Source organism: Heterodontus francisci, chromosome 7 (assembly GCF_036365525.1).
Source record: "Heterodontus francisci isolate sHetFra1 chromosome 7, sHetFra1.hap1, whole genome shotgun sequence".
NCBI lineage: Eukaryota > Metazoa > Chordata > Chondrichthyes > Heterodontiformes > Heterodontidae > Heterodontus > Heterodontus francisci.
Genome location: NC_090377.1, coordinates 128,785,606 through 128,800,221, shown reverse-complemented (window position 1 = coordinate 128,800,221; position 14,616 = coordinate 128,785,606). Strand labels below are relative to the sequence as shown.

The following is a 14,616-nucleotide window of genomic DNA, read 5'->3' as shown; positions in this document are numbered from 1 at the left end:
AACACTGTGGGAAGGAGAAGTGATGCTACTCCTATGGTGAAAATTGCAATGTTCCAATCTACAATTCTCCAGCACAAGGAAACATAAGCTAAGAGGAAGACAAGGAAGAAAAATGACCAATTTTCTGGGGTAGCGGTAGGGTGCTATGGTTGGCCTTGGTGCTCCTGCGACTCTCAAGAGTACACCTGTGGACACTGGATGAGGATAGGGAAATGTTTTTTGGCAATGCCGTCTACTTTTGACATTCACAGGGGAATAATGGCCAGCTGATAGAGTGCAGCTGGCACCTGTGGAACCTGTAATCCAGAGCAAGTTAGTGCTTTCAGGAGAGGAGGGCAGAAAACTGGGCATACTTTTGTTTTCAATTACCAATTTTAAATGATATTAGGATCTCCTTTCAGAACAGATGGTTCATCAGTAACAAACACAAACGTGATAGCTGCCTGCTCTGGGCATTTCTATCATGGAGCCAAATGTAGGTAATGGATGGAAATGTTTATCAGCTTCATAATCTCGTCTCTCCTCCTCATTTTTCATCCACTAGTGAGCAAAATACTCTGCCTATCCAAAAGGAATGCAATCATTGCCTTGGCCGTTGCTGTGGAACAGACGAGACCTTCCTAAAATCTTCACAAACATCCAAAGAGACAACTACTATTTTTCTAAAATGGCCAGTGGCTGAATTATACTTTTTTTTTTGGCTAACTTTCTTCTTCCCTTCCTGAAGACTTGAATGCCACTGGGTACAGCTTCACACAACTGATTCTACAGTCATGGCTTGGTAACCCGGTAGTAGATAGCAAACATTTAACAAATCTATACATATATGGTAGTCTCGTATTTAGCACATATCCACCACACACCGGACCACACTTTACAAATGCAAAACATTTGCAAAAAGGAAATAAAAGCGACTAACTGACCCAAAACCTGAAACCTCAAATTTACAAGCTGTTTCAAGTGCCCCACTGATTGGCCTCAGCAGATTGTATGTAGTGACAATTACCTGAATTTGCTTATTTAAAACAGCAACCTTAAAGTGACCTACTCATCACAACCATGTTCCAGTCTGAGTGTATCGGTGGACACCACAGGAAGTCCTCCAGTATATTCAAAAGCACTTGAAGGTGAAGCTTGGGGCAGCCGCAGCAAAGGCTCAATGGGGAAAGACCACTGTGTAAGGTCCCCCCGCCAAGCTGAACTGAGGGTCTGGATTCATGGAAAACCCCTCAAACTGTATCTGGAAAATATTTGTTTGCTGTAAAATGGACGTGGCATGTAAAATGAAATGGAAGGGTTGTGAGGCAACTCACTCTCGCATTGAAGGAAACTGATCTCCTTTGCACTCTTTGTATTGTTTGACTTGGTGCCATTTGGAACTGTTTTGTAATGTATTTTTTACAGTTCTTTATGAATAAAGTATATTTTGGAAATAAAAAAAACCCTGAAGGTGCTGGGGATATGGTTCAGAAGGGCTGGGGCGTGCGCCAAAACCTGGAAGGAGCGAGTAGCAAGGGTACACCATAAGCTGAGATGTGGGAGCAGCGATCTCTCTCCATTGTTGGTAAGAACCTGGTCATCAGGTGCAAGGTGCTCACGTTGTTGCTGTACGTGGCGCAGGTCTGGCCCATACCCCACTCCTGCGCCGTGGTGGTCACCCGAGCCATTTTCCGCTTTATCTGGAGATCTAAAATGGACCAGGTCCGAAGGGACACAATGTTCAAACCTCTGGATAATTGAAGGAAAAATGTACCCAACGTCGCCGTCATCCCGATGACCACCTTCGTGTGTGGCTGCATCCAGCTGTGCGTAGATCCCCAATACGCAAACACTAGATGTCACTACGTGCTGAGGTTCTATCTGTCCCCAGTGTTGCGAAGGATGGGCCTGGTCACATTGCCGCGGAACGCTCCATCCAGTTGGACCGTGCCGTACCACCTATCCTTCGTGGAAAAGTTTCCGCGGAAAAACACCTTTGACCACCATTCCATCAGGCAGTGGACTGCACGGAATGTCCTCAAGGGCCCTACGGGAAAAGGAGATGGTGGATCCTGTCAGATGCCTCATCACCAGACCTTTCAAACAAGCATCAACACATAGCTTGGCTGGTGGTGAGAAGGGCCCTCCCCGTCAGATCCTTCCTGCACGCCTGGAGTCTCGACCCCTCCACACGCTGCTCTCGAGGTGGCTGCGGTGGGGAAGACAGTTGCCCACCTCCTTCTGGAATGTGTCTTTGCAAAGCAGGTGTGGAAAGAGATGCAGTGGTTTTTGTCGAGGTTCATCCCAAACAACTGTGTAACACAAGAGTCTGTGCTCGACGGGCTGTTCCCAGGGACGCACACCGAGATGAACATCAACTGCTGCTGGAGGACCATCAATTCGGTGAAAGATGCTCTTTGGCCTGCCTGAAACTTGCTGGTCCTCCAGTGCAAAGAGTTGTCCACGACCGAGTGTTGCTGACTGGCACATTCCAGGGTCCAGGACTACGTGCTGAGGGACTAACTAAAGCTTGGGGCAGCCACTGCAAAGGCTCAGTGGGGAAAGACCACTGTGTAAGGTCCTCCCACCAAAGTGAACTGAGTGGCTGGACCCATGGGAAACCCTTCGGGCTGTAAACACCGAATATGGTTTTGCTGTGAAATGTACATGGCAGGTAAAATGGAATGGAAGGGATGTGAGGCAATTCACATCTGTATTGAAGAAAACTGATTTCCTTTGCACTTTTTGGAATGTCAACTTGGTGCTGTTTTGAACTGTTTTGTAATGTAATATTTACAGATTTTTATGAATAAAGTATAATTTGGGAAAAAAAGCAAAATATAAAAGATATTCAGCTTTCACCCCCGACACAGTCTCCACTGTCATCCAGCTGGGTGGGACTGGACTTGCCTGGTTCCATTCTTATCTATCCAGCTGTAGCCAGAGAATCACTTGCAATGGCTGCTTTTCCCACTCCCGCATCATTTACCTCTGGTGTCCACCAATGGTCTATCCTTGGGCCCCCCCCCCCCCCCCACCTACTTCTCATCTATATTCTGCCCCTCAGCAACATCATCCAAAAACACAGCATCAGTTTTCACATGCATGCTGATGACACCCATCTCTACCTCACCACCACCACCTCTGGTCTCCTCCATTGTCTCTAAATTATCAGACTGCTGGTCTGACATCCAGTGCTGGATGAGCGGAGATTTCCTCCAATTAAATATTTGGAAGGCCTAAGGGTGGCTTAAGGCCGCACAAACTTTGTTCCCTCGCAACTGACTCCATCCCTCTCCTTGGCAACTGTCTGAGGCCGAATCAGACTTCTTGCAACCCTAGTGTCATATCTGACCCCAAGTTGAGTTTCTGACTACATATCTGTGCCATCACTAAGACTGCCTATTTCTACCTCGATAACATTGCCCAACACTGACCCTGCTTCATCTCATCTGCCGCTGAAATCCTCATCCATGCCTTTATTACCTCTAAACTTCATTATTCTGTTCACCCGCATTCTACCCTCCTCTGTTGCCCATCTTCTTACTTGCACCAAGACCCTTTCACACATCATCCCTGTACTCAGTGATCTACATTGGCTCCCAGTTAAGCAATGCTTCCATTTTAATATTTTTATTATTGCTTTCAAATCTCTCCATGGTCTCACCCCTCCCTATCCCTGTAATCTCCTCCAGCCCCACACCCTCTGAGATATCTGTGCTGCTTTAATTCTCGCCTCTTGAGCATCTTCAGTTTTAATTGCTCCACCAGTGGTGACCATGCCTTCAAGGCCCTAAGCGCTAGAAATCCCCCCCTAGAAATTTCCGCCACTGCTTCACTCTCCTCCCTTAAGATGCTTGTTAAACATTACCTCTTTGACCAAGCTTTTGGTCATCTGCCCTAATATCTCCTTACATGGCTTGTTATGAAATTTTGCTTTATAATACTCCTGTGAAGGCCTTGGGATGTTTTTTGCCCATTAAGGCACTATATAAAGGCAAGTTGTTGATGTTTTAACTCATCACACAGACACTCATTTTAGGCCATTCAAGCCAACCATTTTATGCCTCCAGAATGATCGCCTGTTACTTCAGTAATGATTGAAAACAGTCCACCACATCCTTGAAACTAGCAAAAGAAAAGTGCATTGTGTGTTATGTTTTGCTTTTCAAGCTGACAATAATCGTGATTTTTTTTTACAGCTTTTAACCACATTCAACTGTAAAATTGGTAGCAATACACAGGTTGATCTCTTTCCTTCCCTCCCCTACTTCCTAAACTATTGACCACACTGCAGCCTAAAAGATTATGGACTGCACTTGTTACTGTACAAATAGAACTGGATCCAAAGGTGTGTCTGCAACTGTCTGTGTATCATTCTTGCTCATTTCCCTGGGGGAATTAAACTGGTAAGCTCACTTTGATAACTACTTTATTCAGATACACAATGCCTGTCCCCAGAAGAATTCCATGGCGAGAATCACAACAACTTGCATTTGTACAACGGCCTTTAACATGGTTAAACATTGCAAGGTGCCTCTTAGGAACATCATCAGACAACATTTGCCACTGAGCCACATAAGGAGGTATTAGGACTGGTGATAGGCAGGATCTTAAGGTGTATCGTAAAGGAGAGGGACGGAGAGGATAAAAGATTTGCAGAGGGAATTCCTGAGCTCCGGGTCTCGGCAACTAAAGCCAGGGTCACCAATGGTGCAGTGATGAAAATTAGGGATGCACAAGAAGCCAGAATTGCAGAGATCTTGGAGGGTTGGAGGAGGTTACAGAAATAAGGAGGAGTGAGCCCATGGAGAGATTTGAGCATATGTTATTTGAGACCAAACAATAATTTCTTAGTTGACTTTACTGTACAGCACAAGCTCATATTTCCTCTGTACGTTTTACTTGAGGTACCCTCTTACAACTACACACTTCCACGGGATCAGTTTGCTGCTGCACATGGATTGTTTTTTTTTGACAACAAATGCTAGTGTTGCCCACAGTAGTGCAAGGCATTTCCAACAAGGCCCACCTCCACTGAAGCGTATTGCCATTTCTTTGTCCCACCTTGCCACTGGGGATGCTTCTGCAGGTGAAAGTAAAAATAAATGCCGAGTACTAAATTAGGCACGTTGGTGAATCCTGATGCTAAAGGATAGCAACAGTCTATCTCCTTCACCTAAATTCCTAATTTATACATGATGCATCAAATGCAAATTATTAAAAGTCACTGACAGTGATATGTACTAGGTTGTAAAAAGAAGTGCCTGGTGAAGATAATATATTGTAGTGCAGTAGAGTGAAGCTGGAAGTAATGTTAACTTTTATTAAATAAACTGTGATTGCTGGCAGAGCCTAAGTGTAAAATTGCTCTGTCCATTCTGGTCAAACACCGGGTTTTGGAATCACTTGTGATCTTCTCCAGTTCAGGAAATACAGTAATTATTGGGATATTGAGGCAACAAACCCTTGCACAGTAACATCTTCTAGCATTTACTGTATAACAATGAACTGAAAACCATATTGTTTCCACACAGTAAAAATGGGAACATGTACGACTGCTAATACTGCTGTAGTCAAAAGCGAGAACAACAGTAAATTTTGATGCTCTATGTTTTATCACGGTTAGTGTCAGAGCAGGGGGTCTACAATTAATAAAAAATCTTCAGAAGGAATGTTTGGAATCGATCGTTACCCCGTATTTCATGTAAAGGTAGACGATTCCACAAGGGGTCCACTCACTCCTCCGTCTGTGCAACTAAATCAATTGATTTCTGTGGCATCGGTTACCTTTACACGTTGCACTGGATGAAGATAGCGTAAGGATCTATCACAGGCCTGACAACTTTCACTTCATAAGCAATGAACACACTTTTTTCCTATGTTCACGCCAACAGAGATATTTTTATGCACCATGACTGCTCAGTATCTAGAACACTCTACATTACACCACAAACTCAATAGTTTATGCTAATAGTCCACTCATCAAAAATAACACGCTGTAAAACAATCTCCGCCAGACTCTGTGTTATAAAGGGGTTGATTAACTAATTTTCTACATATGCTAAAAAGCAAGCGGTGTTTTTTTTAAACTAAGTTCTTTAACATTTATATCAAATAATTTAACAGACGGCAGTGTTCGCGGTGTTGTCATGCAGCTGTAACTACAAAACCAGTATACTCCTTGGAACAGAGCGATGCTGTTTCATTCTACACGTTTGAATCTGTCTCTCAGTCAAAATCACTACAGGCTGATAAGAAGCAATCTGAATATGCACTTTGTTCGACATCAGGCTAAACTAAATGACCACTGTGTGTTCTGTTTCCCACCCCCCGACGAAAAAGGTACTGATTTTGGTCATGTCTAAGCAATGTTCTTCCCCAGGAAGAATAACAATCTTTCGAAGGGTTTTTGTTTTGTTTTCAGGCTTGCCCATGTAGATTGTAGTTCATTTCTGGTACCAACATCTAAAATACAGAATATTCAATCCAATTCATTTCTGAATCCTCGCTTTTGATTCATGCAATTCCCAGATTCTGGTACCTTATTTGCCAAAAATAAAGACTTTCCCAGATGCAATGTTTAGTACATACACATCAAAACATATTTTATCAAGCGATTGACAAAACACAGCATAAGAATTTTCCAGGTTCGTTTGAACTATCTGATTTCATCAGCTATGCGATTTAGGTTACTAAAATAAATAACCCGGTCAACATGTGCACACCTTTTTTACAAAATAAAAGAGGTTGCTTCACATGGAATCTACTAATGCAATGCACAAGCAGACCCAATAGAATGTTGTTTTTAGGAGCTATACATGTCTTATTAAGGAGGGTTTTATTAGTGAGTCACAAACTACATATTACATCATAAGTCTGGTACATCAGAATATTTTAAACGGTGGGAGGTAGGATCTATTTCAATTTCTCTCATTAATGCCTGAATCATGATGCTTATTGTTTAAAGCTGTGGCCTATTCCGGAAGGTTAAAGTGGTTTTGATTGTCCCTGTGTGAATCATTTCTGATGCCTCACCAGCAGTATTTTCCATTGAAACGAAACTGTCACTCGGTCTAGTCATCTGCAATCTCTAAAATGCCTGCGGTATGAACAGTCGCCCTGCTCACTTCGCGGTTAGATAACGCTCAGATGGCAAAGCATTCAAGACTGCCTTTATTCTAGTCTAATTCCTGCAAGTCACACAAGGGGTTGACTGTATTCGTGGAGAAATGCAATTCTACATTTAACTCTCAGAAAGATTGCTACTTTTCCCCGGGAGAACAACTGCACAAATACAACCAAAATAAATCAAAGAGTGGTACATTTTGTGAAGTCACTCAAAAGGGCGAGCATCATTGCCGAGTGAGAATGCAGCTCTGGGCAGAGGTTTTGTAAATGCTGTCTTGGGAAAATACTCCAGTCCATAAAACAAGCACTCAAAGCAGTATTTTCATTTAAACAGCAGTAGCTGTTTGAACAAATTATAACAAATTATTACAGATGGAAAATTCATAAAGCCATGCACAATCACCTTGCTCATGTCCCTCCCCGCCAGATAAGTGAGCTTGTTTGGTCAGCAATCTTCCTCAGTAAAGGGCCAAACTGTGCAACCCTTATACCCACAACCGATCAGGTGAAGGCTGTGCTAATGAAAAGCTCTTCCAAATTAAAATTTGCTAGGAAATTATGTTAGGAAAGTACCCGAATATATACACAAACAAACATGTTTTCACAAAGTGCACACTGGGCTGTCAAATAATTATCAGAATGAAAACGGAAAGGTGATCTTGGTATGGTGTGCTCCATTTGAGGATGTTTGCACCTCTGGTTTTCAGAAATGGCAGGGTCAGCTGAGAACTGTGAATTCTATATTCAACTCCAACTTTCCGGATTCCGCGTCACGGTATAAAACAGTTAAGGCACCAATTGTGCTGTTGGTAACACGTTTTCTCTCTCTGTGAAAATGAGTGTTAACCAAGGTCATTTCTTCTCAGGCTGTGAAAAGGTGGCTCCGTTATTTCTGCATGAATGCAAGGTGAATGAGCCCCCACAGCTGCTATTTCTCATTCGCGGGCCATTTATTACAGGTCACTGCTACACGCAGCCATTTAAGAAACAATTCAACATTAACATCTCACCCACTTCCGTATGCAGAGCAATTTCGAGGCAATCGTATTAAGCTCGCAACTGGCTGGGGAAAGGGAGAGGGGAAGAGTCGAAAGGTGACACTGTGTCACTCATGGTCACAAATATGATGACCAAAGTGAGAAGGAAAGCAGCGTTTCTTCTGAAACATATTTTATCAAAGAAGTGTTAAAATGTATGTGTATATCAGCGGTTATATAGAGCGACTAGAGAAGCGGGAATTGTCTCACAGCAGAGAAAGTTATGTAAGGGGAGATTTAATAGAGGTGTTCAAAATGACCAAGGATTTTGATAACGAGGGAGAAATTGTTTCTCCTGGAGGATTTAAGATAACTGGCAGAAGATGACTGTGGGGAGATGACATTTTCTTTACCCAATGAGTGGTTATGATCACTACCTGAAAGGGCGGTGGAAGCAGATTCAATAGTAACTTTCAAAAGAAAATTGGATCTTTATTTAAAAAGGGGAGTAGGACATATTGGCTAGCTCTTTCAGAGAGACGGCACAGACACGACGGGCCGCATGGCCTCCTGTGCGGTATCATTCTAAATCGAATTCCATTGCTGAGTTTCATTAAAAACGAGATAACTTTCTTTTCAGAAAGCAATTCGCCCTCAATACAATTTACGCTTTAAATCACGTTTGACCTACTCGCAATACAAGATAAATACATATATATCCCACCTAAAAAAAGTCCATCTTAAAACACTAGGAAGATCGCTTGATCTTTGAAACTCACTCTTTTCACTACATTTGATTATAAACAATTAATTTAAAATGCCATCAAAGGCCTGGAATTGATAGCGTTTGCTGGTAGAGAGCAGAGTCTGTTGCAGGGAGCTGGAGAGGGTATTAATACAGTCCTGTGCTTCAACTCCAATCTTTGTAATTAGCTCGGGGAATCATTCTGACACACAAGCCCAGACTATTGAACCTTTAATAACCGATTGATCTCAGTGAAATCAACCCCTGTAACACTTCCTCTCTCTCTCTGTCTCGTTGTCAGATTTCGCGGGAAAAGCTGGAAGGAGTTTATGTGGATCGTGATGCCAGCTTCGTCAATTTCACACCCAGTGCCTGGCGGGTTGTAAAATAAAAGAACTAAACTTTTATGGGCGTCAAAAGGGGATCACGAACACTGACCTTTAAAAATTATGGAAATACAGATTTAAAAAAACCTTTGCGCCGCATTCTCGACACGAAAAAGTTAATTTCTACACTGTACTTCTAGGACTCCCTCTCTTTATACGCGATTTATTGAAAATAGTTAACCAGGTGGAACAAAAAGGCTGCCTTGTTTTCTCAATGTATAAACTCCAGATTTAAAGTATTTATCAAGGCCGTTTAGTTATGTGCGTGAAGACATACAATATACCCTCCAGTAAAAGACGTGGAGATATTTCTAAACTGCTCCACACACACACACACGCACACAGTGTGCTTTTATGTAGAGCAACAATATACAAGAGAGCGGCGATGAGTTCATATCCAATGAATGTATTTTCAGTGCAGTCCATGCTGGTGTTATTCCAGCTGACCGCAATTTCTCCTGTTAAATATTTAGGGACATTTAACGACCACAGTGACTGAACCAGCGCCGCTGAGATGATGAGCAAGGAATACCCACACTCTGTTTGCCTGGGGTGCAGAAATGCAACGTGCTTCCCGGTGCCACGCCATCCGCTACTACTTTCCTACGACAGCATTTGCAGTAACGAATGTCGAAGAACATTTTTAAAAATGATGCTGGTTGTGTTGTCGCATTGGCAGCGGTCCGTTCCCCCAGGTCTAAAGCATTGCCAGGGGGAAGCAACAGGCGTGTTTAAAAGGATAACCTCACCCGCCCCCTCCCCCCCCCCCCCCCCACCCCCCACCCCCCACCTTCATTTCTGCAGCCACCCGGGAGGTAATGTGGGCTTTCAGGGGGATGAAAGCACAGACTCTGCCCACCCACCCTGCTGACAATCCTCGGCTGGAATCGTGCTGCAGTCAGTGCCGGCTCTCGCACTGAGACACTTGTATTGCTGTCCCTTCGGCCTGTACTTGGCACTTTGGGACAATGCAGCACCCCTCGCCTCACCTCGAGTTACCACCCAGACTCCGGAAGCGCGCAGTAGCACGCCGGCTCTGCGCAGGCGCGTCACGTGGCCCCGAGCCAGCGTCCCTCGTTACCTGGAGACAGGCGGCGACATCAAAGGTGGGGGGGTGAACTGTAACAGTGCGAGGATACAGGACAGGTGCAGCAGCACAGCACAACTAGAGGCACTGCATCTTCTGCATTTTATGCGCTAGTGTAACCATAGGATTCCCCAAATATTGAGAGCAGTACGTTATTTCGTAGCATATTTAGTTTGATAAGTGCACAGGATTCCAACCAGTCTATTTAAACATTAAAAGGGCAGATTACACAGCATCCCAGGAGAGTATTCTGAGACATTCACGCCCTGCTCAGGGGCTGACTGCATTTATTTCCCTGAGATTCAGCGAGGAAATCTATGCCAGGCCACTTTGTTCAGTCAGAGGCACTGACCGATCCCATCCTATTCATGCAAAGCTAGGAATTCTCCTCCTGACTGTAACTCTGCATTTTAAAGCCAAGCTCTGGGTTCCTGCTGCCCTATTAACCCTTGCACTGGCAACAGCAACGCCCCCACCCCGGTTTCTTCAAAAACTTGGAGTATAAATACCAGGAATTTACTTCCCAACAGTCCGTCTCTGAAATTATTGTACAAGAAATACCGGCTTCTGTTTAACCTGCCAGTCGAGGCGTTGCTCTGTTCAAATGAACAGATTGCTTGGCCGTTGAAAAGGTCTTACGAGAGAAAAATCGTTTGCAATTTACAAGGCGACGGGGAGAAGCCACGTTCCCAGAATCGAAGCAGCTCAAGGAGCTCAGGACGGGCCCATTTGCTGTGCTGGCCAGCACCCAGCAGTTCCACCTCAAACCCACCCAGCCCAAACTATGGACATTCCCTGTCGCAGATTTGCTCAGCTAATGTCTGCCATACACTAACAGCGTCTCTGCAGCCCCTGGACCGAGCAAATAGGGAATCTGATTGAAATAAGACTAACTCTGGATAAATTTAGAAAAGTCACTGCTAATATCAATGGAGCATATATTAAAACAGGGTTTTTAAAAAAAATCCAGTGTGTAGTGTCTCTAGTAGTGGGGGATAAAGTAGCCCATCTGAAGGCGGCGTCCTCTGTATTTTAATAATTGTGCAAGCTTATCATCCGTGACTGTCAGATGCTACAGCGAGCAGTGAGGCTGAGAAAAAGCTAATTTCCCTTCTTGAACGCATCCATCAACTTCCCCTGCGCCAAGGGTCATCAAGGCCACTCCCCGGGCATTGGTTGTACACTGGGAAGTGCTGACAAGAATGAATTGATTCCTAAACAAAAAAATATGTTCATATAAATCGTTGCTGGCCTTGAACCCCTTCTACTTAGGCGGCGGGAAAGCAACTGTGAGCCATATTGATTAGGCTTTTTGTCCACGCGGGATAAACCTCGCCTGGTTCCCCGTGGTTAGGGAGAAATTCATCAAGTGTGGATTTCAGAACCAGACACTACACTGGGTTGATGGGGGAGGGCGGGGGTTAAGGCGGGGATGGATTATACAGAAAGCAGTGACAGGGGAAATTCAAACCATCTGCAGGCTGAGGTGCGAAGGAGTGTCGGAGAGAGGTAAGGCGAGAGGAGATGAAGAGATGGAGAGAGGAGTGGGAATCGGCGTTAAACACAGTGAGGTGCGGGAGCACCCCTGGCTAGCAGTATTACACCAGCTAACAGGAGGACGGATGAAAGCGTACCGAGAAATGATTAGCGCTGGTATTCAGGGACGCGTGGAAGATATGTTGGACAGGAGACGCAGCCACAGCGGATCCTCGCAAATTTTCCGCAAGGCGACCGAAGAGTCAATGGAAGCCCTGGGATTGCCACGACTGGACAGCGCTGCGGGATTCCTATGTCTTCCTTCACATACACCACACACAGTGATTGGTAGCAGACTCGGCAGCTACACTGATCCAGGTAGGCGTGTAACTTTACAGCTTGCCCATGTCACACTGCGAGTGCACACTGAGCGCTAACCTAGCGGATTCTGGAATACTCCGCAGCTCCCATATAGTGATTGCAAAAGAACATCACAAAATAGAGTTTTAGCACTGCCTGTGTGCTTGGATGGTGAGTTCCTTCACTCCCGAATTACAAGAGAACAAGCCGGTGCTCATTGCAGCGACTGTCCGATCACAAGCGGTCATAGCCAGCACAAAAAGCGCCTATGTCTCTCCCGCTTTTAGACTCTTTATCACATTTAACAGATCGAACAGATCCCCCAAACTGCTGGATGAACTGTTTGTGAAGCTGCTTCCCTTTCCCTGCTTTTTGTGGAAATCTCCACGCCAAAATTGTGCAAACCTTTTTGTTTTAATGGGTTTGCTGGTTGAATAAAATGCGTTAAAAACGCTGCCTACTGTTACAGTGCCCTTTCCATAAAGTCTCACAGTTTACCTAAGCCGAAGTCAGAGACAGATCAACGGTACTCCAAATGTCTTTAGAATACCGAATTATACAATTCCCTCCATTCATAATTCGTTGCTTTTATTCAATAGGTTGACAGATCAGTCACCCACGGGAAACTTTTCAAAGCGAATCAAAGGAATAAAGTTGGACCTCTGGTACATCCTCCACAGAACTCGTCTTCTGCTCTTGCCCGCGAAAGCATGGGCGAGCCCATCACATCACTTGTGGAAAATTAGCATCTTTAAAATATTCCACTCTCATATAACTTCAAGCGTGTCTAATAATGTGAAGAGCAGATTGTCTCCCTTCGTTTCCTTAATTTGCTTCATCTAAAAGCAATTCGCTCAACATCTTGTCGCCCTCTGGCAGTTCGGTTTAAGTTGTCCCAGCTTTACATCTCAGATATCCAGACTGCTGCTGGCTTACCCGGGAACAAAGTTTCCCGGAGAATTACAACCAATATTCAAATCATACTCGAAATCTGACACAGTATCAATACCGAAAAGAGTATACTGAGAGATACATGAGCAGTATGTGGCACTCATTGTGTCTTTCCATATATTACTCTAATTGTCAGTTACTTTTATGCACCTGCACCAGACGCGCATTTTCCAACTAATATTATGCTTTATACACACTGCTAAAGTACCTAGGTTACCCACAAACCATGTTAAGGTCCCAGTGCTGAAAAAAAACCCGACTCCAGACGGACAAAAATCGGTTCACTGCCACATAAGAAATCCTCACAAGCTAAAAACTACATGTCAAGCTCAACTGCTTCTGAAAGGCGCAAACACGCATAATTATGGGAGTCGCACAAAAGGTTTTAAACAAGAACAACAGCGGGGAGCTTCTGGGACAATTCAAATTGTTACCACACTTCTGCGGCTCTTAGTAACCGTGAGGTCTGTGTGGCACGAATGCTTCGATAACTGACAAGCACTGAAATGAGGAGAGGTGGGGTGGATGGGGAGGGGGCATTAATATAGGCGAAAACAAACTCTGGCTAAAACAAAACTTTCCTTCATCCAAGTTTACAAACAGGATAAATAGTGTGCCAAAAAATAAAAGAGCAACGCGCCAGAGAATGGAGGGGAGGGGGGTCGCCAAAACAAAAAAAAAAGCAATCTGTCGCCTACCTGACTGCGAAATTATTTCCTGCACCTTCAGCGTTGTACAGAAAAAGCTCACAAGGAGAAGCGGCGCCAACTTCATGTTGTCCCAGATTTGTTTCTCTCTATTTGTTGCGGGGGCTGATTGTGTCAGTCAGTTCTGTATACAATTACATGACTATCAAAATGTATCCTCAGAAAGTGAGTGTCAACTTTTTGTTTTGTTTTAGATGTCCCCTCTCTCTCGGTGTTCTGTTTTAAAGTCTCTCCCAAGTTGCAGAGTACTGTCTCTGTGCTGAGTCTTTGCCCGGTCTCTCTGCTCACTCACACTCTGTCTCTTACTCTCTATCTCCAGTGCAAAGCTCTCCCGAACTGCTGGATCGGCTGCTCCCGACATGCACAGCCATGAACAAATTCAACTCCAGACCCCCCCTCTCCCCGCCCCCCTCTCTCGCTCATTGGCTACCCACCCTCCGAGGCACCTGCCACGCCTCCACTCATTGGCTCCGACGCCCCGTCAATTAGAAAAGTCTGCCCCCTGGGACTGGAGCAGGCCATTCCGGGAGTTGTAGTTCCAAGTTGGTATTATTTGTGCGTGCTACTTTGTTGCTCCGAGTTGTTTCTCGTTGTTGACGTTTGTTATTTTTATGCAATGATCTTTATCCTCTTGCATCTGATACATAGTCACTGACTGAACCTGAGACATGGGGAAGCAGCACTGGACTGTCTGCTTTGGGACTATGCACAAGTTCGCTGTGAAAGAACACCGTTTACCGTCTCCACAGTGTAACAAGTGTCGAGCTTCACAAATCAGCGAGGTGCACAGACTGACGATCCTGCAGTTGTGCACTTA

General features: G+C 44.5%; 1 protein-coding gene across 3 annotated transcripts in view; it reads right to left on the bottom strand.

Moving 5' to 3' along the window:
• The window catches only part of LOC137372320 (receptor tyrosine-protein kinase erbB-4-like), a 1,059,900-nt gene extending 1,045,764 nt beyond the window's left edge, over nucleotides 1-14,136 (bottom strand). For all 3 annotated transcript variants that reach the window (XM_068036154.1, XM_068036155.1, XM_068036157.1), the window contains exon 1: nucleotides 13,791-14,136. In XM_068036154.1, coding sequence (XP_067892255.1) covers nucleotides 13,791-13,866 — 76 coding nt within the window. In that variant the 5' untranslated portion in view covers nucleotides 13,867-14,136. The remainder of the gene's footprint in view (nucleotides 1-13,790) is intronic.
• Nucleotides 14,137-14,616: the final 480 nt, after the last annotated feature.